Source organism: Numida meleagris, chromosome 6, assembly GCF_002078875.1.
Source record: "Numida meleagris isolate 19003 breed g44 Domestic line chromosome 6, NumMel1.0, whole genome shotgun sequence".
Lineage (NCBI taxonomy): Eukaryota > Metazoa > Chordata > Aves > Galliformes > Numididae > Numida > Numida meleagris.
In genome coordinates this window covers 7,314,057-7,338,903 of record NC_034414.1, presented here as the reverse complement: position 1 = coordinate 7,338,903, position 24,847 = coordinate 7,314,057, and the positions used below count along the sequence as shown (strand labels likewise).

The following is a 24,847-nucleotide window of genomic DNA, read 5'->3' as shown; positions in this document are numbered from 1 at the left end:
TGTCTGTGTAGGCAATCCTTTGACCTCAGCTACGCATCCTCAATCACACTGCCAGCCATTCTGCTTCGACTACGTGAAGAGTGAAGTCCTTTAGACAAGCCATCTTTAGCCTTGGCAGCTAGGTTTCCTTAATGGTCAAAACTGCCCTTCATATCATTAAGAGCTTTTCCCAAAGGACGGAACACAGGCCATCCCCAGCATGTCTCTGATCCGTGCACCATAGTAGGGGAAGTCTTTCCTGAAAGCAGAACACCAAGCGCCCAGAATACAACAGCAGACTACTGGGCAGGAGAAGATTCTTGTAACAACAAAAGCTAGCAATGAAAACCACTCAGTCAGGTAGATTTTTGCACCTGTTATGCTGCTGTAATTTGCTATTTTCCCATGCTAAATTTAACCAATTACGTAATCACTCCCCTGCTCCCCTTACAAGCACAGTGGTATTGCCAACACATTTTTCCATAACCAATCCATCTTCAATACAACTAAAGTTCAACGTTTTATATAATCAGTAATTAAGAATTAATTCAACATCAAATCACAAGTAAGGCAAACATTTTACTACACTCACATTTATCAAATGTGCAGCCCCGATGATGTCTGGAGCACTGACTGACAGTGAAATATCCTGTGTTGAAAGTTCAACACTCAATCCCCGTGTAAGAGCCAGTGAATCGCACCGACGTGAACAGGGAAAAGGAAAAAAATCCCAGCCCCGCCAACAGGTCAGACAGAGTGCTCAGATAAGTAGAGGACAGGACAGTACACAGAAAATGGCCTGCTAAAAACAGAGGCTGATTGACACACAGCAGTTGTTTAAGACTTTGGAAGTCTTTGTGGCATGCATAAAGACAAGATAAAAAATGTAACATGAACCAAGGCCATCTGTGCATGGTTGGAGTGCATTCTGTAGTTGTGAAAGACAGTACTGAGATGAAACTGAGTACAGTTACATATCACACGTATCAGCAGGAACCAAATATAGGACACGCAACACTGAAGTTGTAAGACTAGACAGCAAATCAGCCTAAGAGATCACAAACAATAAACACTAAACCTATGGAACCACATGATCAAAAGGTTGAGTCACCAAGATTTCCTACAAAGATGTTACTCCAGAAGAAGTAACCTTGAAGATTAAAAGCCATTACCTGAGCTTCACAACTTATAAGCTAAATGCGTTTGTTATATTCCTTGTAATGAAAGAATGGGAGAAAGAGCATAAAACACAAGAGTTTCTGATAACATGATGACGAAATAGAACAAAAGATATGTTCAGTCAAGGTGATTGGAACAGTTACAACTGCTACAGTGCTGCAAATGAAAAGTCAAGTATATACCCTACATGCTGCGTTAAGACATTTGCAAAGCAATTTCTTGAAGCACCTATACTACAGTCTCCATAAAGAACCTGGATATGGTTTTGTGCCCAGGCTGCATCAGATATAAATATAAAATATCTCCTTGAACAATTTAAAACCAACCATTCTCTCACTTTGGGAAAAAAAAGATTTTTGCATCTCATCACCTACTTCAGCTTCTTATTCATCTTTAGTTTCCAAGTCTGTCTTGAATATGCTCTTTCCCCTAACTTGGGCATAATACTGATAGATGCTCAAATATCCAGCACTGAAGTATCATTTGTGTGATCCAGTAACTACAGAATCCCATTCCAAGAAAAAGGCTCCAGATTGTGATGCAGTAAATAGATAAAATCAGAATATATAGTATGATTCAACAGCTTCAGGTCAAAACGAAGATAACCAGCAATAAATATGGCAAGAAAGGATATTTGATCAGCTAGTTAGCTTAATTTTCAATAGCCTTATAGCCTTCTCAAATAGGAGCTCAGGGTCCAGCAAGTGAGGAATTATATGGTTTCTTCCATAGTTTTATCATTTCCTCCATGTTATTTTTACAGGATGCAGCATATTGTCAGAACTGAACAACCACCGTTTAGAGTTTCTGTACAGATGTTCTATTCTGAAGTTTCTGAAACAAAACTTGTTGAATCTTGACAGACTGTAAGAGTATGTCCCTTAAAGGAAGCACATTTGCAAGATAATAGACTTGAACAGAGGCCGATTTATGTTCTCCTCATGTGTTAAGTTTAATCTCCAATAATTTCCAACACAGCTAATTTTAAAACTTCTGAAGTTGATCAGCCAGCTGTTGCACAAAAATTTTCCACTAATGGATGGGTCTCATATTGGGTTATGGAAGAGGAAGGAGCTGGGAAAAGAAATCTGGCAGTCAGCTAGACTGGTGATTCGTAAGCTTTTTCAATAAGTCATTCGCCTCCTAGAAGACAGATTATGGCAAAACCATCCTCCTCCCTTAGTCAGTCACATGAATCAACTTCAGTTCCACTGATAATTGAATCAGATGCTTGTGGCAACTAGAGTGCTTGCGTTAGTGGGAAAGATCAGGGACATGCTTGATGTATTGTCTGTTACTGCAGTTTAGAAGCTGAGAACAAGGAGTATAGCCAGCAGAGTTCAACCAGCCAGTTTTCCACAAACTACTAAGAGCACACAGACTGCAGGAAAAATGTACACTATCAACATTTTCCAGTCTATTTGGAGTTGATAATATTTAGAAGAATATGGACTTCCCAATTCCCCCTCTCCCCCCTACTATTTTGAGTCAGCAGAATTGATGTTGTGTTACAGATCTTGCTATTGTGATAGTTACAAGTCAGGAAACATGATGAGTGAGTAGTATTTTGGCATCTGTCCATAAATCTGTATCAATTCTCTTGACATCCTAGTGTTACCTCAGATACACACCCATGTGTGTATTTACGTACATTCACTCAGTGTACTTGAGGAGGGAGAGGTGGCTGGAATGGGATTTCTGGATCAGTAATTCTCACCTTTCACCTGAAAGCAGAAGCAGCAACTGGATTTTCTGTTTTCTGCTGTTTCTTGCTGATTAAAGAAAAGTGGAAGTCTATCTGAAAGAGCTAACAGCACGGAGTCTGAAATTAGGTACAGACAAAGCTAGGTAAACTCATGCAGTCCTTAAAATCAAAGAATTCTCACCCAATATTTAAACCTGTATCAGGAGAACTTCTCCTAAAGCTAACACGTTTTCTCCTCTATAGATTTAAGTCACTTAAAGGAAGATATCCATACACAAGTCATGATGTTCATCCTCAATATGATCAGCTTAAGCGACATAGCATGGGCTCAACTGCTTCACCTTTTGCTAGTATAGATTACGTGCAGTAGTCAGAGCCACTAATGTAAACCTTTCCCAGGTCAACCATCAGCTCAGCACTGCAGACTTCAAAAGTTAAGTCCAAAGTAAGCTACAAGAGTTATCGGACGTTTCAGTTTCATGTGAAGGCATCTCTCATGAAAAGTCTTAGCACTTCAGCGTTTTTCAGACATAAGAGATTTCTGCTACACTCCATCCACTGAAGTTCAAATAGCTAATTTACAGTACCCTTAGAGAGCCCATTACACTATTTGTCATAAATAATAGCATTTATTTCTGTAATGAAATGTAGTAATTTATTATACCTGTATGCCTATGCACCAAAATGGGGGCTATGTCATTTTTATTCAGAATGGAGTGCTCCCAGTTAAGGTCAGGGCCAAAGAAAAAATTGTATGGGAACCCTTTAACCCAAATCCCTTGGTAGAATCAAAGAAAATCCATGCTGAAGATGACACACTTTCAGCATTTGGGAGGCAGGGGAGAGAGAGCCTTAGGTACTTTGGCTTGCAACAGAAACTTAACAGGAGTAGATTTATGCTTAGGCCTTGTAAAATAACCCAACATCAACTACCTGTAAAATGCTTCCCACAAACTGCCTGCCAGCTACTTTATGAGAATGATGCTGCCATCTCAGCTGTAATGGTAAAAGTGCCCTAAATACGCATAACAAATTTTCCATACCTGTCTAGAAAGAGACAGTTTCAAGACATGCTTCTTGTGTTATTTCCCATCACCTACTTAACTAGGCATTATGCCTCACTAACAAGGTATCTTTGAACATCTGAATCAATCACAAATGATACCGGTGTGGTACTGCGTTGCTATGTCAGGTACCATTCAGAGCTAGGCCAGAATAAACTGATCCAGATAGTTCTTATTTCTACTGTACTACAGATAGTTCTATTACTACTGCAGGCAATAATATATAATAATATATATTTATTTATATATATAATAATATATATTTATTATTTATATATTTATTATATATATATAAACTATCGAAAGATAGAAAAATTTAGATGTAGAAAAGGAGTAAACAAAGGAAAACAAATTAACTGTGCCTCATATGCAGCTGAGACTAAGTTGTTTTTTGTTTTTTGTTTTTTTTTTGCTCTCTCTGGTCTTATGTTTTCCTACCCACACTGTGTCTATCTATAGCCCTTCTTGGCAAAGCCCTTTTCACAGATCATTTTTACATCAGGAAGGTCTAGTGGACAGACTTGAAGCGTGGCAACACTTCATTCACATTTGACCTAAATATTGCTTTGTCCCTTCTGCTGTTGCATGATGCTACTGTACATATTGTGTTACGAGACTGCTGATTAAAACCGACATCCTTTGTTCTAAGCATCTGTAAATTGCACTTTTATCCCCTATTTTCCCCTGCCTGGATCCACAATTATTTATTTAACAACTGTTTGCTGCCCTAATACAGTCCAAGCCACAGACAACATGCAAATATGGCTTAACAGACTCACTGCAACATCAAAAGTGATCCTGGTCTCTGAAGTGACTTCTATTAATGATGAAATTGGAGCCAGTTCTAGCAGGGTTTATGGGAGTCTTTTGCAGTTACCTTCTGTTAAGTGTCATGCATTAGTCCGGAGGGTACTTACACTTTTCATTATCAGCCCAAAAGCAACAGTTTATAATTGGAAGGCCTTAAATCCTTAATGCTATCACAGTGCCAAACATGAGATGCTAGGATTCTTGAATATGGAAATCAAATAAGCAACTTAGATTTTTTATTTATAAGATCACTTATCAAATAAACTCTGGATCACAGTGCTCAAAGTTCTCTTGGGAGCTCCGAAAGATTGTTTTCAGTTCTCCATTTGCCCCACAGATGCTCAACCCCTTAAAGCGCCTGCAAGGAAATTAACTAATATTGATCTTCTCCTTTATCTATCTTACATAAAACGAATTAAGTGCAACCATTTTAATAACATTTAGTTCTGCAAAACAGTTTGTACTATATTTGAACACAATATCTTTTCTGAAAAGGCACCCTCTGTTGTTAGTTGCTCCCAAAGCTGTGAACATTCTTTCTCATTGTTTTATCATTCTCAGTGCACAGTGAACGCAACGCAGTCTGATATTAGCATACCTCAGTCTTCTATCAGCAAATCTATCTTTTGGAAATTAATAGGGAAGCAGAGGTGGCAGACATACCATTTTCAAAACATCATTTAAGTAACAAATTAATGTGATCTCAAAAACCACTAAAGAGTTAACTAGTTTTAACTATACATAACACAGGTTAAACTAATAGTGTGATGTTCCCAGCTACTACTTCCTGTTGCCTCTTCTCCTTCACTCACCCACTCATTTCCCCATTCCATCCCCTCCCCATCCATACTCCAGAAACAGAAGAGTTTTGAGGAAGCGATGCAAATGTTTTGTGAAGTTAACTGAACCGCAGCATTCTCAAGCTTTTGTTAAAGACTTGAATATCACAAGTATTTCATATTTATTTAAAGATGCCACCCAAATTAAAGTTCCTATTCATGTTTAACACACATTTACCTTCATTTTACGTTTACGCAGCCAGTTAAAGTGTGTGCACATATATATGCATGCGTTTACAATCTAGGGCCATGCAGAAGCACTAACATAAATAGTGAGTACAGAAGTTGTAACTGAAGAACACCATTAGAAATAGGTTTTTATAAGTATAATGGGAAGGTGTGCTGCTTACATGACATAAAATTAAATCAATATTGTCATTTAAAAGAACAGTTTACTGTGAAGGATCTATTCTCATCCTATTTGTGGATTTTTCAAAAACTGAAAAATAAACAGAACTTCAGAAGTTTAGATGCAGACAAAGACTAGATGATTTTTCCCAATATGGTCATCCCAAGATTTTAATTTTACAGGAAAACAACAGTTCATCTCCTTACATTACACAGCTAATTCACGTTCAGATTCACATTCATCACAAAAATCAGGATAATAGCACTGCCTTCTTAAAAAGCGTAATTTAATCAGAGAACTGTGAGCAGGAAAAAAAAATACCACCATTTCTATTCAAAACAAAAGCACCCCAAAAGGTCTCGTGCAGTTTCCTCAGGGAAGAATTAAGTGAAGCACCAGTGCAAACATTTCTTAATTTTAAACCACAGTGTGGTAAACAAGGTATTCTCATTTTTAGCCATACACTCCATTGTATGATAGAATTTGCTATATTACAATCTCAGGAAAGCACGAGCACTTACTACAATCTATTGCCATTTTTTCAAAGACTGACTCCAGAGTTTTGTTTTTAAAGACATAGACAGCTGATTCTCCCCCTGCACACCCTCCCCCACATCAGGCTTCCCCCTCCTGCTTGAAGAAAAGTCTAATTCCATTCTCATAAAGGAACTTACAATATTTCACGTCTGAGGCACTCAATGTGTTTCCTTCCGCAAAGCTGAGGATTCTGACTTAGATCGGCAACGTGCATTTACAAAGACAAAACAAAGAGCAGCAAATCACTTACCCGCTTCAGCCACGTGAAGTGCTTGTAAATATCAATCTCACCATCCATGCTTTGGGCCCATCTCAGCAGTCACATTCCCAGGGTTAAAAGAAATTTTTGGAAGCAAGCGCGCTGCTTTGTTCTACAGGATATAGCTGTGACTTCTTCCCCTTTAAACCCCTCTACTTCTAAATTCTTGAACGCGTGTACACATTTCAAGTTAAATGTACTGCCTCTGTCCCCCAGCCTTATCCCAAACGCTTCTCACAGATGTATATATAACGCACAACTGTATAAACTTCAGACTCTCCCCCCAAACATCTGGCTTTTTTAAACAGCAGATCTGTTAGCAACGAGAACAACGTGACTCTAAAAACATTAAAAATATAACTTGCTAAACGGTCTTTAAAAAGGGATCTTTCAAGAATAGTATAAATCTGCAGAAACTATTCCCTTTTAATGTTGAATAACAACCTAAAATTATTAAGCTGTCACTGTGAAACTATTTTCAAGTAATGCTTTCCCTGGCTTTCTGTTTCAAGAGTGGCTGGAATTCATTACCAGAGACCCCCTATTTCCTGTCTCTGTTTTACTCCCTGTTTATCGTAACACTACTCAGCCTTCTCAGTTTATTTCAGGCCCTGACTAAACCTAAAAATAAGTTATGCTCTTGAATTACTGGCCTGTCCTCACAAAAGGCATTATAAAAAAAAGGAGGAATTCAAGGACGATTCAGTGGATAAGCTAATTATTCCATAAGTACTGCCAGGAAGGCAGTTTTCCATCTTAACAAAAGATGATGATACCCTTTCTAAGATTTTTGCCTGCTTCTGCTGAAGCCTCATGGAATGGCAACTTTTCAAACTTGCAACACCAAGATTAATGCATATGCAAAGCAACATTCTGGCAAAGAAGGGAAGTTTGAAAGTACTCCCTGTTACCGTGGTGTCCTCTAGTGCCTCTGCACAGTAGTTATGACCGCATTCTAATTTTTCCCAACAAACTCCAGTTTCCAACCTGGTATCTCCCACTAGTTAAGAGTGGCTTCGGTCTTAACCTCTAAAACTGATTGTTCTGTACACAAACACAATGTATTGGGCAATGCCTGTTAAGACCAAAGTGCTGCTGCCCCAGAGGATTTTTGCGATGATCTCAGAATATTTACTTTGCTTCCCATTTTTTTTTTTCCCCCCCAGTTCCTACAGCTAACTACGTTCATGCATTTAAAACTAAGAACAAGAACTTGGAGCCAGGGCCAAAGCTGCCCATTGTGCTAATGGTATATGCAAAGAATTCCAAGTCTGAAACTGTATAATGCCCTGAAAAGCAGTTTGTAAAGGGATCTGTTGTCTTTAGCCACCCTCCAAACTGTGGAAATCCCATATAAATAAAGGGGTTTCTGTAAAGAATTTTACTATTTCAGCTATTCTTGATCCTGTTGACCCAGCACATGTCTTTTTAGGATCTTCCAAGCGACAAGCAGAGAAGGATATAAACCTAGACCACCAGCCTTCTTTGAGTAATGGTTAGTAATAAATACATGAAGTCCTATGACAAGAAAAATTTGAAAGGTTTTTAAAAAGTTAATAAGTCGTCTATTGATGCTAGCGTAACTAAAATTGACAGAAAGTGGAACAAGGTACAAGAACTGCTTCCAAAAGTGAACCATGCCACAAGACAGCACCTGAAAAGGACTTGAGTTGCTCTGTACATCAGACATACTTACTCTACACCAGTTGTAGAAATTTTTATGCTACGTTAACATTGAAGAGAGCAGCTCTTCCTTGAATAGTTTGTGTCATCTGGGATCCATTTAAAAAAATCTTAAAAATCATATAAGATGCACTCAATATAGTACCTTTCTCTATGTGTGATAGCCTCTGTCATAGCTGACAAACTGAAGACTAAGGGGGTTCTCAATATTAAAATATGATATCCCCAGAGCTTAAGCTGTTTTTATTCCCCAGAAAATGAGTTATCTGATTACAGAGACTAGCAATGCATCAGACTTTCTCTCATCACTGCATATCCCACAACACAGCCAATACAGAATCCCACACCCATATTTCATCCACTTCAAAACAGAGGCTGCAAGACTTATTGCAGGCTTATGTAGCAAAGTGGGGAATGTACTCTGTACACTCTTAAAATGTTCCAGCACACACTATGTCTTCATGATTTTGTTTTACAGTGGAGAGAAAAAAAACAACCCCCCAAAAAAACACTACAAGAAAATAGTATTATTCAACTTACAAGTGCCTCGGAGAAGCATCTGCAGCTAGGCGAGTATCAATTTCTCCTGTTAAAAGTATTTTAAATCACAAACGTACCTTCTTTTTGCCTTGTCACTTGTTCCGGATTTCATGTAAAGGTCACTTGATTTTGTTACAGTCATCCTTCCTGATTAAAAGGTAAACGTGTCTGAATTTTCTGCATCTTATCAGCTATGAATGTTGACAACATACATTCCAGACAGTCACGTGTTCCCTTTTAGCCTGTCACCTGCTTGCAGAACTTTATGTCCTGTTTGAGCTTTGGCCTGAAAAAGTTTCAGGCACCAAATGAATTCAAAACTATCGCCCCAGATTTGCTTAGAATACTTTTCCATTTCTCTGAAAAAGCAGGTTATTTCCTCCGAGCAGTGTGAAAACATGGAAAATATGTTGCAATATGAGGATTGCTTCATTGGGTTACTGCTGTGTTTAAGAAAAAAAAAAAGCAAGAGAAGGAAACGCGTGTTTACACATAGTTCTTCACTGACCACTAACTTCTAGTTCTGTGGAGAACTAAAACCAAATAAAATAAAATAAGCCCCCAACATCACTGTAATGCCACCACCCTCATGTAAATAAATCAAAAAGAGAGAATGATCTAGCTGTTCACTCAAGAATTAATATTAAGTTTTCCTTCATCCATTACTCTGGGTTCTTCCTGATCCTCATGTTTGAACTGCCTTGGAAACAAAGGCATTAGGAAAATATTTTATCCGGGAAAAATGTCCTCAATAAGCCAATTCACACACCTCTCATTCCTGTGCTGCAGAAAAATGTGAGAACTGGAGAGTGAAGAGAGAGAAAATATGAGAATGCACCTGCACAAAAATACAGGTAAAAAAAGAAATAGCATCAGATAGCCTTTTTATAGATGGAGGAATGCTTTCAGAAATCTATGTTAAACATTTCCAGCAAGACAGTTGTTCTGAGAGTCTTAATAATTACTAACAGACAGAGCAAGAATGAACTTACTGAAACAAAAAGGAAAAAAACTACTGCATTCTGTATATGAACACATTTGCTTTACTTGTGATAAACAAACAAAATCAGCATCATGGGAAAGACTATGAAAAATGTTACGTAGACAAGCTTATCTATTTACAAAGATGAGAAACGTGCCAGCCTATGGTGTGCTACTTTATATATGCAAACTCTAAAAATAACTGTAACTTGTTTTTATTTCTGAAACATCACAAAACCTGAAAATGTTTAGTCATATTTGAACTGATTATCTTCGCTGACGATTGCATTATTGCCTTCTATGTAGGTGTTTTATAGCATTTACATTTTTACACTAATGTTTGTTAACTTAATGTAGCGTATCACATTTACAACAATGAAAAGCAATGCAGGCAGAAATAAAGTGACAGAAGATAATGTCAAGTGGAAAACTGTAATGGCCCATAACATTAGGCACAAAAGCAAAGAGAAACGTGATACTCTGTGAGCGCAAAGCCACTGAAGACAATAGCTGAAAGAGTTCTAGGCAAATGGAGTCCTAGATAATATAAATAAATCATATTCATCCTTTCGAAGGCTAACGTGCAATTTCTGTAAGCAATCATGAATTCCTACAGAGTAGGCCTCCAGCCCCTCTGACAATATCAAGGTACAGATAGCCCATGTATATAAGGATTGACCTCAAGGGCTAAACTTTACAGTATGTCACTAGACTACCTTGAAACCTTGGAAAACTTAACATAAAAACAAGCCTTGATATTATAACAAGAATACTGTCTTTCTTTCACGAGCACTGAAAGCCTGGGGCCGTAACACAATTCTGTTTAATTGCTTCTGGTCATTGTAATTGAAAGTTGACTCCATTAAGTATTATTGGTCATTACACGGATGCAAGAAACTGCAGAAAACTAACCTCATCACATCATTTGAAGAAAGATATCTAAACCTACCTACTGCAAAGGTATTTTCAACTTGCCTTCATTCTTTGTGCAGAGAAGATTTTCCTATCTTTGAAAAACAGCTAATACAGTGAGCAGTCGCTGGCAGAGATCATGCAGCTGACTCCCAGACAAGCAACAATGGAATGTTACAACAAATAATTCATCCAGGTTTAGATAAATTTCATGCAAGCCATATACACCTCCCTTCCCACTAGCTCCAAGGCATTCTCTAGTATTCAGAAAGAGCTGTATGCATGAAGGATGCTGCTGTTTCCTGTGTGCTGAGAGTTACTCTAACACATCTGAGGAACTCAAAAGACCAGATCTGCCTGTTCAGGGCTTCCTTGCATCACCAGCTCACTGAAAGGAGCTGGAGCACAGCGAAAGACTGGGTCATTCAAAATGCAACTTGAACAACTGCTCAGAAAACATATTCATCGAGTATTTCAAACTGGAAATAATAAACGTAAGTGCATACAGAATAATGGCTTGTCTACACCGTCCCAAGCAGGCTTTGCTGGTATATTTTCAATTTAGCATGTGCCAGCAGCACTCGGTAATGGGAAGATTCAGCTATATATAGCTCTGTCATGACTCTCAACTGTAGAGTCCTGCATTCAAACCTTCCAGGAGATAAAAGTACTGGCTTTAACTGACATTGCTCAGAACATATTCTCCTCCCACTCAGCTGTTGCTGAAAAGTTCTACTACCGCATACATGTAATCCTTCTGTTTTTAGCAGCAATAACTTACATTCCAATTAAATATTTATACAGTACACTTTTAAAGACTTCTTGTCACAACAGTTTGTATACAGGAAAGTACAATTATTTTCTTTAAACTACCAGAGGATATTACTATTATATCCCATCTTTATAAAAGCATTTGTTCAAATGTATCTTGTGGTATCTTGCCCTGAGAAGGAATTGGGGGTCCTGATGGACAAACAGCTGGACATGAGCCAGCTGTGTGCTCTTGCCAAAAGGCCAATGGTCTCCTGGGCTGCATCAAAAGAAGGCTGGCCAGAGGGAAGGGATTGTGCCCCTATACTCTGCCCTCACAAGGCCCCATCCTATACTGTCCCCAGATCTGAGGCCCCCAGTATAGGAACGATGTGGAGCTGTTGGAGCAGGTCCAAAGGAGGGCCACAAAGACAATCAGAGGATTGGAGCACCTCTCCTATGAAGAAAGATGAAGGGGGCTGGATCTGCTGAGCTTGGAGAAAAGAAGGATCCAGGGAGACCTCACTGCAGCCTTCCAGTCCTTCTTTTGAAGCTTACAGGCAAGAAGGCAATCGATCTTTTACACGGCCTGATAATGATACGAGAGAATGGCTTTAAACGATTTAAAAGAGGGGAGATATAGGTTAGATGCTAGGAAGAAATTCTTTTCTCAGAGGGTGGTGAGACACTGCAACAGGTTGTCCAGAGAAGTTGTGGATGCCCCATCCCTGGAGGCCAGGTTGGATGGGATCCTGGACAACTTGATCTAGTGGTTGGCAACCTTGCTTGTGTTAGGGGGTTGGAACTAGATGATCTTTAAGGTCCCCTCCAACCTAAGCAATTCTATGATTTTCTTCCCTTTCTGTTTCCTCAAATTTGATCATTCAAAGAATATTTTCAGAATTAAGCTTCTGAGAAAAAACATCATCAGGAAAAGACTCAGGAATTTTCATGAGCCAGCATTGTAAGGGTCAGTATATAAAGCTACAAAGTGAAGTGGCTGAAATATTAACGTTCCACTGGAAGAAAGATCATGTTTTACAATCATGAAAATAAGGGCTTTCACCTGTTTTTAAACTTATTTTAGGACCTTTGTAAGAGCACTAGGGTTCTTCTTCATACTCAAAAAAGTGATAGACAAAGATGTATAAATAAATGAACAGCGTAGACAGAGTTCTAAAATGAAATTGAACCTAAATGTATTCTCTCACAGCTCATTAAGTCAAACACAGCCTGGTGATACTGCAACAGTTAATTTTTAATGCTGAAATTACTATCTACTTTGTGATGTGTCATGTGGCCACTGGCAATACTAAAATATTTAACAAGAAGCAGTGAAACCACACACAAAATCGTTTTAAGTATGTATTTGAAGTTTCTTTGAAAATTCTTAAGTGTCTTACGACAATCTTCCTCTTTATGTTCAATTTTCAAGGCCAAAGAATTTACAAACATAAAACATGTAAAACACTGCATGAGTTCACTTGCAGGCACAAATTTTTAATATAGTTCTGAAGTAGTAAGAAGTCTACTATTAACGAAGCTTTATTCCATTTTTGCTTCGTCAAAAAGAACCATGCGCTTTTCTAAAGTTACGGAAACTGTTATATCCTCATTCCATTATATGTAATAATCATCTAAATTCAGCGCTACTTGATCTATCTCAAATCAGTGCTGGTGTGGTTACTGCACTCAGTGGTACTGTAAATTCAATATCTTGACGTTCACAGATACCAGACCACAGAAACTCAAAAAGGAGCCTTAGCAAAAAGCATGAATTTGCAATATGTGGAAATTTAAGTTCCACAAATGGTAAGTACAAAATCCACCTCCATCTGAAACACTAAATCACTACCCGAAGTTCCATTAAAAACAGGTATATAAATAAAATTAATGCCCTCAAATGATGGAGCAAACGAAGTAGTGTCAGATATGAAACAAATCCTGAAGTTTTCACACCTTAGACGCAAATTTTCCCATATCTTTGGTATACATAACATAATTGTTTAGAAGCACTGGGTGATATTTCACAACTAATAACGGTACCAAATGATAGAATTAAGGGAAGGTAAGACTCGAGTCAGACCAGCTATAGAAGCTTCCTGAGTAGCAACAAGCCAGTGCGCCTCAAAACTGATGGAAAGACTGAACTCCATGCCTTGTTTATTTAAGCAATAGATGTAGCTCAGTACGCCAAGTGACAATTGCCAAAGCTACGAAGTGACTTGAATTATAAGGCCACAGGGCACTTTTCGACACAAAGTATTTGCTTGATTCTAATACAGTTCAGTTAGACAATAGTTCATAGACAATGCTCAAATACAAACCATACAAAAATTCTCAGTAACTTTCTATTTAACCTGCAATACCTACTACTGCTGCATATCACTAACAAAACTACAGCTATGAGACAGCTATGCTCTGCTTCAAAGAGCTTTCAGGTGTGAATTACCTTTTGCTGATTTCTAATGCAGGTAGAGCACACAAATATAACTGGATCTTCTATTCCACACATCTACTTAAAAAAAAATGCAAGCTGTGAAATGCTAAGCCCTGTATAGAAAAATTAATATTTCTTCAACTGAAGAATCATGGAAGATCTCGAATTGGGAAAGACCCCTAAATCACATCCAACTCCTGGCTCCACACAGGCCTACAAAAATTTTAAGTTTTAAATTCAAAATTTAAAATAAAAAAATTTCAATTTTTTTTTTTATTTTTTATAATTATAAAGAATGACCCGTGCATATTCTAAGATGGAGTTTAGTGGACATTTTGTAATAAAAATCACACCTACTATGGTTGAATCCCCTCATGCATACAGATATCCTTAAATAAGTGTAGAATTTGTCAATACACAACAGTGCAAGATATTATAAGAACACAGTGGCCTCAACATACTGCGCTAGAAGATCTGCTCCTCATCTGGATAAGGCTCAGTCCTTTCAATACAGCCAAGCGTTTATTCCCCATCTATCCCAATATAAATGTCTCTCACACAGTAGCTAATGCTCTTTGCATTTACCACAGTTGCCTGGTGTAGAATATACCTTGGAGATTCAGAATACCAACAACTAAGGCAAAGGAAACGTAGCAAGCAAAAGGATAGATAATCATCCATCTTATTCCTATTTCTCCCTTCATCAGAGAATGTCACCAAATTCCAAATTGATAGTTTAAAAATGAAAAGCTTTATGTATATACACTTGTGTGTAATCTTCAGCAAAGGATGAACATCATCAACAAAAACAAAACAAAAAGCAAAAAAGTCACAGAAAAGTTGACTTTAAGCTTTGCTTTTACTACCAACAGCACCTAACGTCTACCAACTCTTCATACTCCTGCGCTGATTTAGAAATTACCTCATAAAGTGGTAATATCAACAGCTTTCTATGATTACTTAATATCTGCTGCAGTTCTCTAAGAAGGCCGATTTCAATCATTTTCAAAGTTACTGAAGCATCAAAATACTTGACCTAAGGCTGTTTACAAACAAACAAAACGATGAAGTTAGAAATAACTACTCACCAGATTCTCTTCAAACCACTCCCGTATACACACTGCTGTGGCCCCTGGAATTTGATTTCGCAGTGCTTCTTTCTCTTGAGGATCCTCTAACATTTCCAACGCCATCTTTAGATCTTCCAGAAGATGCAAAATTTGAAATGTGCCCAAATATACTGAAGGAGCAGGTGACACAATATCGTAAGCACCATTAGCATACTCTGCAGCTGACTTTGTACCTAAAACAAGCAAAAACAGGAAAGTCTGATTTTCAGTGACAAATATCTAGCTACTACACACTACTATATTTAGACTTCAAACATTGACAAGTTTCAACATTTCCAGTACGACTGAGAAATAAGTTAGTTATTAGATAAAGAACACTTGAGAATTAAACATGAGAGCTGTGTACAAACATTCTTCAACCTAGACAGCATTTGCAATGTCTGTTAAATTACAGACTCTGAACTTTACCACAAAACACCTGTAATTTTCCATGGTTACCATGAGATGTCACTAACTTCTCAGCTACATAGAAGTCTCCACACAGAGCAGTGTTTCTCAAGCAAAACAAGCAAGATTCACTCAGCCCTTTCACAAGAAACTTAAATGAAAATAAACTGTATTACCAGAAGTGGAAAAATATGGAACCTCAAACAGGTTTAAAGTACTTTTTGCAGAGAACAAACCACTCTAAGTTCTGAGAGCTTTGTAAGCTCTCCAAATTATAAAAAGCTCTGAAACACAACCACTCTCTGACATCCTTTCAGCATCAATATTCTTTCCTCAAAAACATATCTCAATAAATGAAGAATTATAAATTCTATTATCTTTGAATCTTTTTCAATACCCTATTTCAGTGAGCTATGTTCTTTAGTACTGTTTCATTTGACACCCATTAGTTTCTTTAGTAACTACTCAGATGGAAAACTTGTATTTGCTTTACTTTTTATAGTTTGATTTATAGGTCACTGCCCCATGTACATAACAGATTGCACTCGTATGTATTCATTCCTGTTCTCTGGCATAAACAATCCCATGTTTTCTCTTATTTGACTTCATGGGAGGTACTTACAAAATAAAAGGATTGAGAGGAGGACAGTAACATACTTCACACACATATGTTGGATCTGTATACCGTAAAGAATTGTTTACAAGACTGTATCGTTGATTTTGATCACCTTATATGGATCATCTCCACAATATTCTTTCACTCACTCCTCTTTTTAGCATCATTTACAACTTAGACTGTTTTTATGAAAGGAAGAGTAGTCTTCACTGAGCTTTGAAAATTATTACCTAAGATTTTTTTCCCTGAGCAGCTGTATTTAATTTGAAATACAGATGTATGACTAATTCAGGTTTCCCCCTTCAGTGCACACTACTTTGCATTAATCAGTGTTAGTTTGTCTGTTATGGTTGTTTATCTACTCTGATTGGAACCCTACAATTTGCTTGAACCCAATGAAGCTAATGGTATTTTACATATAGCATATATATAAGTTAGTAAAAATAACTCACAAATGCATTAACACTATGTCCTAACACACCTGAATACTTTCTGCATCTAGATTAGCTTTTAGCCAGAACACTAATTGATCATTAAATCCTAACATTGTTTTCCCATCTCAGTCAGTCATCGACCCAAGAAAATATTTTCTCCCTCATTTCGTGAATGCTTAACTTTACAATAATCTTAAGGGAAAACTAAATAATATTAACCAGATGTTCTTCTTCAACTACTGCTTTATTGACTTAAATTCTCCCAGACCACTTACCTACGCAGGAGACTTTGTCGTTTTAATTCTATTGTTCCATTTACATGTTGTTCGTATTGAAAGAGTGCAAAAGCATCCTTAGAAGTTTCTCAGATTTAGCAATGCTCAGTAGTATGGATTGTTATATGGGTTGTTTTCTTTGTTTTGAAGCAAAGACATCCATCTTCACTACCTATTTAGTATACTTATAAGCTCTTTTAAAACCCAAAATATCACATTTAGTCCTATTCACTTCTGTTACTTATGAGTTTATTTTGATACACCAAGTGTGAGATGTCATCTTAGTTTCTAAGACTGCAGCCAAGATAATATTTCTTCAACATCCAGTTCTAAGACTGCTAAGGACAACAATTTTGCCTCCTAAATCCATCTTCTCTTCCTGATATTTTTCCTGTTAAGAGGATCATCTAACTGTACTGCTGAATTTGATTATTCTAACAACTAAAATGTATTTTCTTATTTCTGTTCTCCTAGCTATCTATACAAGCTTAGTCTTCATTGTTTATTTACTTCCTAAGGCAGTTTAATCTAGCACAGTAACACCTAAAAATAGAAAATTTGCAAATTGTATACAAGAGGAACTTGGATCATATAACTTTTTAAATCTTCATTTGGCCAGAGAGGCTCAATTCTTACTTTCCAAAAGAGATACACATAAACTGATATCAGAAATAGTGTTGCCAGCAGGAGCAGGGAAGTGATCGTCCCTCTGTACTCAGCCATGGTGAGGCCGAACCTCGAGTGCTGTGTTAGGCCCCTCACTACAAAAAAGACATCAAGGTCCTACTGCGCATCCAGAGAAGGGCAGCGAAGCTGGTGAGGGCTCTGGAGCACAGGCCTTATGAAAAACAGCTGAGGGAGCTGGGATTGTTCAGTTTGGAGAAGAGGAGGCTCAGGGGAGAACTTATCGACAACTACCTGAAGGGAGGCTGTGGTGAGGGGGTCGGTCTCTTCTCCCATGTAACTAGCGATAGGACGAGAGGAAACGGCCTCAAGTTGTGCTGGGGGGTTCAGGTTGGATATTAGGAAACCTTTCTTGTCTGAAAGAGTGGTCAGGCACTGGAACAGGCTGCCCAGGGAAGTGGTTGAGTCACCATCCTTGGAGGTGTTCAAGCAACTTCAAATGTTGGACTGAGTGACTAGGTTCAGTGGGGAAATGGTGGTGGTGGGTGGATGCTTGGACTGGATGATCTTGAAGGTCTTTTCCAACCGTGGTGATTCTGTGAAATCTGGCTCTGTCTTTTTAATCAACAATTAAAAGTTCCTTTTAGGAGCCTGGCATCCTTTGCTACTGATATTACAACTAGTTTCCTCACTTTTCCTCTTGAAAAACCTCCATGCTAATTTTTTCAGTCTTCTTGCTTAGCAAGTACTTTTCACAGTAGAAAAGCAGACAGGACTCAAAATTATTTCATAATCAGTTTTCGGTATCTATCTTCACAATGATCTGACAATTTATAATAGATACAGAATGAGTAAAACAGTGGGAAAGAAACATTTATCTCTACCCAGATATGTACAGCATTCTGCCATAGCAATCTTTGCTATTTTTCTGAATACTTTTTATATACAGAATAGAAAAAATAGATACACACAGGAGAAACAATGAACACAAATCCACTCAATCCAAATAAAAATCCAAACAAGTTATCAGGCCTGCAACCAATGATTCAGGTATATGCTTTCAGATATGCAGCCAATGCATCAAGATAAACATAGATTTAAAACAAACGTCCTGGTTTTACATTAGTTATGTTCGCAGTTCAGACAGTTTATACAGGCAAATATACAGCCAAACTGTACAAACCACTGTAACCTGCTTGTGGACAGTACTGGTAACATCTTCCCTTACCACACTAAATGCTTCGCTGCTTATCACATCTTGCTTCTATTCTTTGATTACCATGGCGACATGATACATCATTACTATCATATCCACCTTCTACAGAAGATAATTTAAAAGTTCTCTAGTAAAGTTTGAAAGTTCAGCTCAGTATTTTAGTTAAGAAAGCTTCCTATTTTACTGCTTAGATTCAAGTGAATCATAGGCTTGCTTCTCTTATTTGCTTTCCATATAATTTCATATTAAATTGGATATACGCTGTTCAACAGAAAAAACACACCCTGAAAATTAGAACTAAAAGTGCGTAGGAGTAAATACATTAATTTGCATTAGTTTAAATCTTCACATCAGACTGCAACATACATTAAACTTTAGCTCCAGACAGTAAGAAACTGGAGCTCTTGGCAGACTGAAACAAGAAAAGAATAAGAAAGAAAGATGCTGCAGTGCAAACAGACCTCTACATGTTACCAGTAAACTCTACCCTTAACAGCAATTAAAACATATCTGACTTCAGTATAGGTAGTTGAAGCAGGGAAAAATGTGACTCAACCACTAGAATTGTATTGCTACTCAAGAAAAAAAATGAGTGTAGCTCTGAACTCTTAAAAAAAAAAAGCAACAACCGCATTGTATGGTCTTAAGCAAGTCAGAGTCTTCCTGTATCTCATTTTTCTTTTTTTTTTTTCCTAAGGGCAAATAGGACACAGGGGAATCTTTTGTCATTATATTTATATGAAACTCAACATGATGGTTTTCTAGGGCATCACAATTAATCGTGATAAATAATGTCTATCTTAGAGGAGGGAAAAAAGTAAAGCAAGAAAAAAAAAGTAGTGCATAAAGACAAGCTGCTCAATTCTCGCTTTCACATATAGGCAGTGGATGAAGGAGGTTAAAATTTGCTACTTTTTAGAAAGATAAGAAAGCTAACTAAAAAAAAAAAACAACTTCACATTACACATCTGGGTTACACATTGACCATGCAAGCACATTTTGTGTTCAAAGTTCCTTGCAGTTAGCTGAATGGCTTCAAAGAGAAGTCCCTTTTGGGCAAATACATAACCTATTCAGAAAACACTATTCGTAGCATGTTAAAAGAATTTACTAAGCAGTACTAACATAAGAATCAGAAAATCTTGCCAGTTTTAAAATTCACCATCCTCAGCTTATATTATTGACATTCGTCCATCATTTTTTTTTTAAATCACTGTTAGCAGTAAAAACTGTTTCTCATCTCTCACTTTTCCTCACCCCTTTACTTCTCCTCCACTGCATTCATCTGTATAATTTCAGTCTATTCCCTCTAAAATTGCCTGAAATATAGTAATATTAAGCTAAACCATTAGTGGTTTACAAAGAGATTTTTTCCTGAAACAGCTGAGCTTTTAGTCCAGAAAACAGTTAAATACATATATTAAAATAATATTTATCACAAAGAAATCCAAAACAAACTCACCTCAACAACAGACACCCCTCTTCCCAAAGAGAAAAATTCCCAAAGTAAAAAAAAAAACAACCCAAAAGCTATTTCTACATCGGGGTAGAGATTGCTTCCTATAAAGCTAAAATACTCAAATAATTGAGTTTTGACATTTACTCTAATCACCTTTCAACAAAACTATAAACACATTTACTCTGGCCTTTCAGTCCCTCATCGTTACATCGATACAGAATTTTTTTTTACCTGAGTTTCTACTCAATGAGTATATAGGTTGTCCAAGTTCTTCCTCTCTCCTTCAATCTGCAAAGTATAATTCCCTTTTGAAGCACAAGTCTCCTTTTCTCATGAAGATAGACCTGAAAACCTGAGTTTATGTAAACCAGCAGTGCAGTTTGGATGGGACACAATTCAGCCTTCTCATTCCTAAGACTTCTCTTAGGAGTGAAGAGGTAACTCACTCAATCCTTTCTTTTAATACAGTAATGCAAAATACAACACAAATGGTGTGTTTTGAATCATACCTCACATTAGCTGATCCTCAAATCTCTGCTTTTAGATCTAACTACAGTGAACAGTAACAGTTAAACTGGATTAGCAGGAAGCCCTAGAAAAGTTTCCAATGCTAGAAGTGTTAAAGACCACATTCAGATGCAAGTTTCATGTAGCTTGGATGATTTTCAGCTGAGCTTTATTTACAACCACATGTGGAACACTTGAGACAATTTTCAAGAACTGTCTATAATTTCATATGCAAATTATCTACATAATTACTCAACCCTTCTCCTTTTACATGCTTAATAGATTTCAAGCAGTGATGCTCAGCACATTATGTATGGTATACACGACTGCAACAAAGATCTCCCTTATCCGGAAACACAAGCCAAGCAGCCTTACAGGTGATGGAAAAAGGAGGATGGATTTTGATGCAACAGTGCAGATTCAGCAAAGGTAGGGCAACACAGATCTTAATGCTGTATTTGAGGTCAAGTATCAATAGCACAGGAAAAACACAACCAACATATTTTATTAAAAGACAAAGAACAAGTATTTGCATCAGTTTCTTCCCCTCTGAAACATTTCTCCATAGGCATTTCCACACCAAAAAAAAAAAAGAAAAACAACTGTATTTAGGGACAATGAGACCATTTGTCATTTAAAAAGTGTTGCAAGTCATAAAGTACCCCTTCATAGCATAAACATTCTATAATGGTTGTAGCAAGCCACTGCTAACATGAGTAACATTTCATGAAAACATGCATCTCTACAATCAGAAGGAAAATAACTGCATCTAGTTCGTAAAAAAAAAAAAAGCATTGCGTTTAATAAAAATTATATTATTCTTATTTTCAAAAATTAATACTTTTTCGAATCAATTTCATCACCTAAAGTAGAAAATAGAACAGCCTATGATTCTGAATTTAAAGAAACTCTGATAAAACTTGCTTAAAACTACCTCTTGGAAATCTGTCAAGCAACCAAGTGACTCATGTAGTGAAGAATAGATAATGCCCTATAAACCACAAAAGAACCTCTGTGTCTCAGATTTTCAACTCTATGGGGCTATGACTGTCATGGTTTAACTGCCTTTCTTTGCTACGTACTGTATTGGCAGTTGTTTATATTTCTCTCTTCTCCACCCTTTGCTGCTATGCCAGTGGAATTTGACAACACCATACTTGGAAGCCAGTTTCAATCTGTCCTCTTCAAGCCAAACTTCCTGAAGTTTTGCATGGCAAGCTGCAGAACATCTTATCTACCAGTTTGAATTCTAGCTGCAAAGCGGTTTTAACATCAGAGACAAGTAATTAAATACTGGTAGGCAATTTCCACCACTCCACAGTAGCATAACCATCCCATTAATCCTTCTGAAGAATTACTCTAGAAGAGCAATACTTCCAAATATATTACACTAATAGAAATTATTAAATTAAAAATTAATATTATTAAATTAAAAATTAAATATATTACACTAATAGAAATTTTAGCACATATGGACTATCCTTGCATTAATTTCATCTGAAGCTGTGATACTGAATGGCACACTTCAAACACAAAGTTGCAAAAAAAATAAAAAAAGGTCAGATAAAAGATATAATTGTAAAGCAGTCATTTTCTCATATTTCCAGGACATGCTATATCTGCCTTGAGTTCAGTTACGCCAAAAATTAATACAAATACCTATGATGTATGGATTTTGCTTTGCATAAACACAACGCAGTACTGCGGTTCAGGTATCTTGTTATAGGTGTTCAGCTCATCGCTATGTTTTTGTTGTTGTATATTGACAGTCCTGCTTTTCTGTAGTCAGAGACAAAGAATTGAAAATATTTCTGTTGCAATATTTCTATATTTCGAATTAAATCTTAACTCTTATTTTCAAGAAATCTTCTAATTCTGCTGTTTTGCTGAAAAGGCAGGACCACATGCAAGGGAAATCAAAGATCAGCTTGATCACAAAGGATAGCTTTGTCTTTTACTAAAGCAGATGTTTAAAGTTGTTTTGTTTAAGGTCATTAAGTGTTTATAGGAAACAAATTCTAAATATTTGTCCACTCCATAAGATTTTGCAGTATTCACCTGTTTACAGAGAGATTCCATCAGCACTACAAACGGTATTTGGGAGGTCTTGGCCCTCTATCTTGTGCTCAGACCCCCACATCTGTGAGAAAGAATGCTTACAATAGTGAGAATATGGGAAGCATGTTTGGGACAGCAGCCCAAATAGCTATAATGATCTCTTGCAAGGTTAAGCACTCAAAATTGAGGAAATTCCAAACTTCGAGTTGCTCTGGCAACCTTGAGTAAGGAATGAGTAGACAGTGCCTCACAAGTGCAACGATCATTCAAGTTGCCCTGGTTTTCATACACTTTCGAAACACACCAAAACTGCATTTGAGCAGTTATGTAAGGTCATAGCTTAAAAGCCACAGCATATGTAAAATCCTTACAAAGTACAGCAGCAAATAAATGTAATGGCTATATATGTGCGCATATACTTTGTGAGTTCATGTCTTCAATGGTGATTAACAATTACAAAAGACAGAGCAGAGCAGAGAGTTGTGTAAAAACTACAGACTGAATAAGCACATAAACTGTTACATTTTTTGGAGGGTTTAAAAGATTCAAAATTGTTACAAATCTGTTATTGCTTACAATAACTAATAAACTAACTTTTCAAAGGTCAAGTATCTGAAGCTGAACTCTAGCACCTAACAAGCTATAACACACACTATGAAATAAAGATAAACATTTAATTAGAAATTATAAGCACTAAATATTTTCATTAACTTTATTATTATCAATTTCTTCTAATTTTCAGGATGGTTGAAGGTCACCTTTTTTTAATTTTTTTATTTTTAAATCTTCTCCCACCCTCCTACTATCTTGCATTTTTAAGGAATGGTTAAGGATAGGAAGCTATATATTCCTCTATCAAAGACCTGATTTCAAGTCATCTATTATTTCATTTCCTTTTTAATATCTCTACTGCTATATGATCTATAAATATTTCCTAGTTAATGGATTCATAACATCACTATTCTACAGTGATTATAGTACAATGTCTAAAATACTCACCTTAATTAATACCTAGCAGTAACAAGACAAGCAAGTAGTGTAGATATTGCATCTCTTGTTCAGAAAAAAAGCCTGAATTATTTAATGTGAACAAAAAGTAAAAAGGGAAATACAGTAATCATAACTGAAACATCGTCTATTAACACAATTACAAATAATTTAGAAAATATAAGAAAACCACTGCAATTGTTGCTTCAATCTATAAAGAAACAAACTGCTCATTATTTCAATTACTCTGTTTCTGTCATCATTACTTCAACTATAGTTTGCATCAATTTGGTATTGGAAATGAAATTCTACACAAATCTCTGCACCACAGGTTATGACTAAGCTATACACTGTTACTATAGAAAATAACTTTGAATGTGAAAATTCTGTGAACCTTAAATAGGACAGAAATTGTAAACACAAAAAGCCGTCTGGTAGTATATAAAATTGAAGAGAAAAAATTAGAGGCCATTCTCTATTCACTCTGCACAATCACAAGAGGCTTGCACTGCCTATCAGCATGCATTTCAGATACAAGATCCCTCCAGCACAGACCACAAAAAATGGAATTAAGTGCTCTCTGTCTGGTCTGGACAACTTCAAATCTTTATGAAGCAGAACAGAGAATTCTATCTTCTTCATTTAAAGTGCTGTGAGACTAGCACTTAGATTCTGAATGAATCCTGTGAGTGAATAATATGTGTCTGATTGTTCATGGGTGAAGCGTGAGGTCACTGGGAAATCTTTTGATTTTCTATTATTTGTGTAGGAACTCAGTGAAAACCTTACTCTACAAAACCTATAATCCACTCAAAGGGGTTCAAATAAGCATATTCTTATTTTTTGTCAATTTGTGCATTTTTAATCCAAGGTATGATCACCTAACTAGAGCTCATTTGATAATCCAACACACATCAAGTAACATTGCATAGCTCTGGATCTTGAGCTCTTTCATTTTCATATTCTGATTATGATGGGTCACAAGTGAAAAAACAAAACCAAACAAAAACGACCACAACCGACCTCATTGTGAATCAACAAAATAGAAACAAAACAACAATAAACTGGTCCCCTTCCCATTCTGGTTAACAGATCTCCTGAGGAAAATACATTAAACTGGAATTGAA

The 24,847-nt window shown here is 36.8% G+C and overlaps 1 protein-coding gene across 10 annotated transcripts in view; it reads right to left on the bottom strand.

Moving 5' to 3' along the window:
- Positions 1 to 24,847, bottom strand: part of PPFIBP2 (PPFIA binding protein 2) — a 92,857-nt gene that overhangs the window by 42,738 nt on the left and 25,272 nt on the right. For 7 of the 10 annotated variants that reach the window (XM_021400937.1, XM_021400936.1, XM_021400940.1 and 4 more), the window contains exon 3: positions 15,116 to 15,330. In XM_021400937.1, coding sequence (XP_021256612.1) covers positions 15,116 to 15,330 — 215 coding nt within the window. Of the gene's footprint in view, positions 1 to 6,599; positions 6,619 to 6,712; positions 7,166 to 15,115; positions 15,331 to 24,847 lie in introns of those variants that run through there. The other 3 variants (XM_021400941.1, XM_021400942.1, XM_021400943.1) reach the window with 3 other exon arrangements.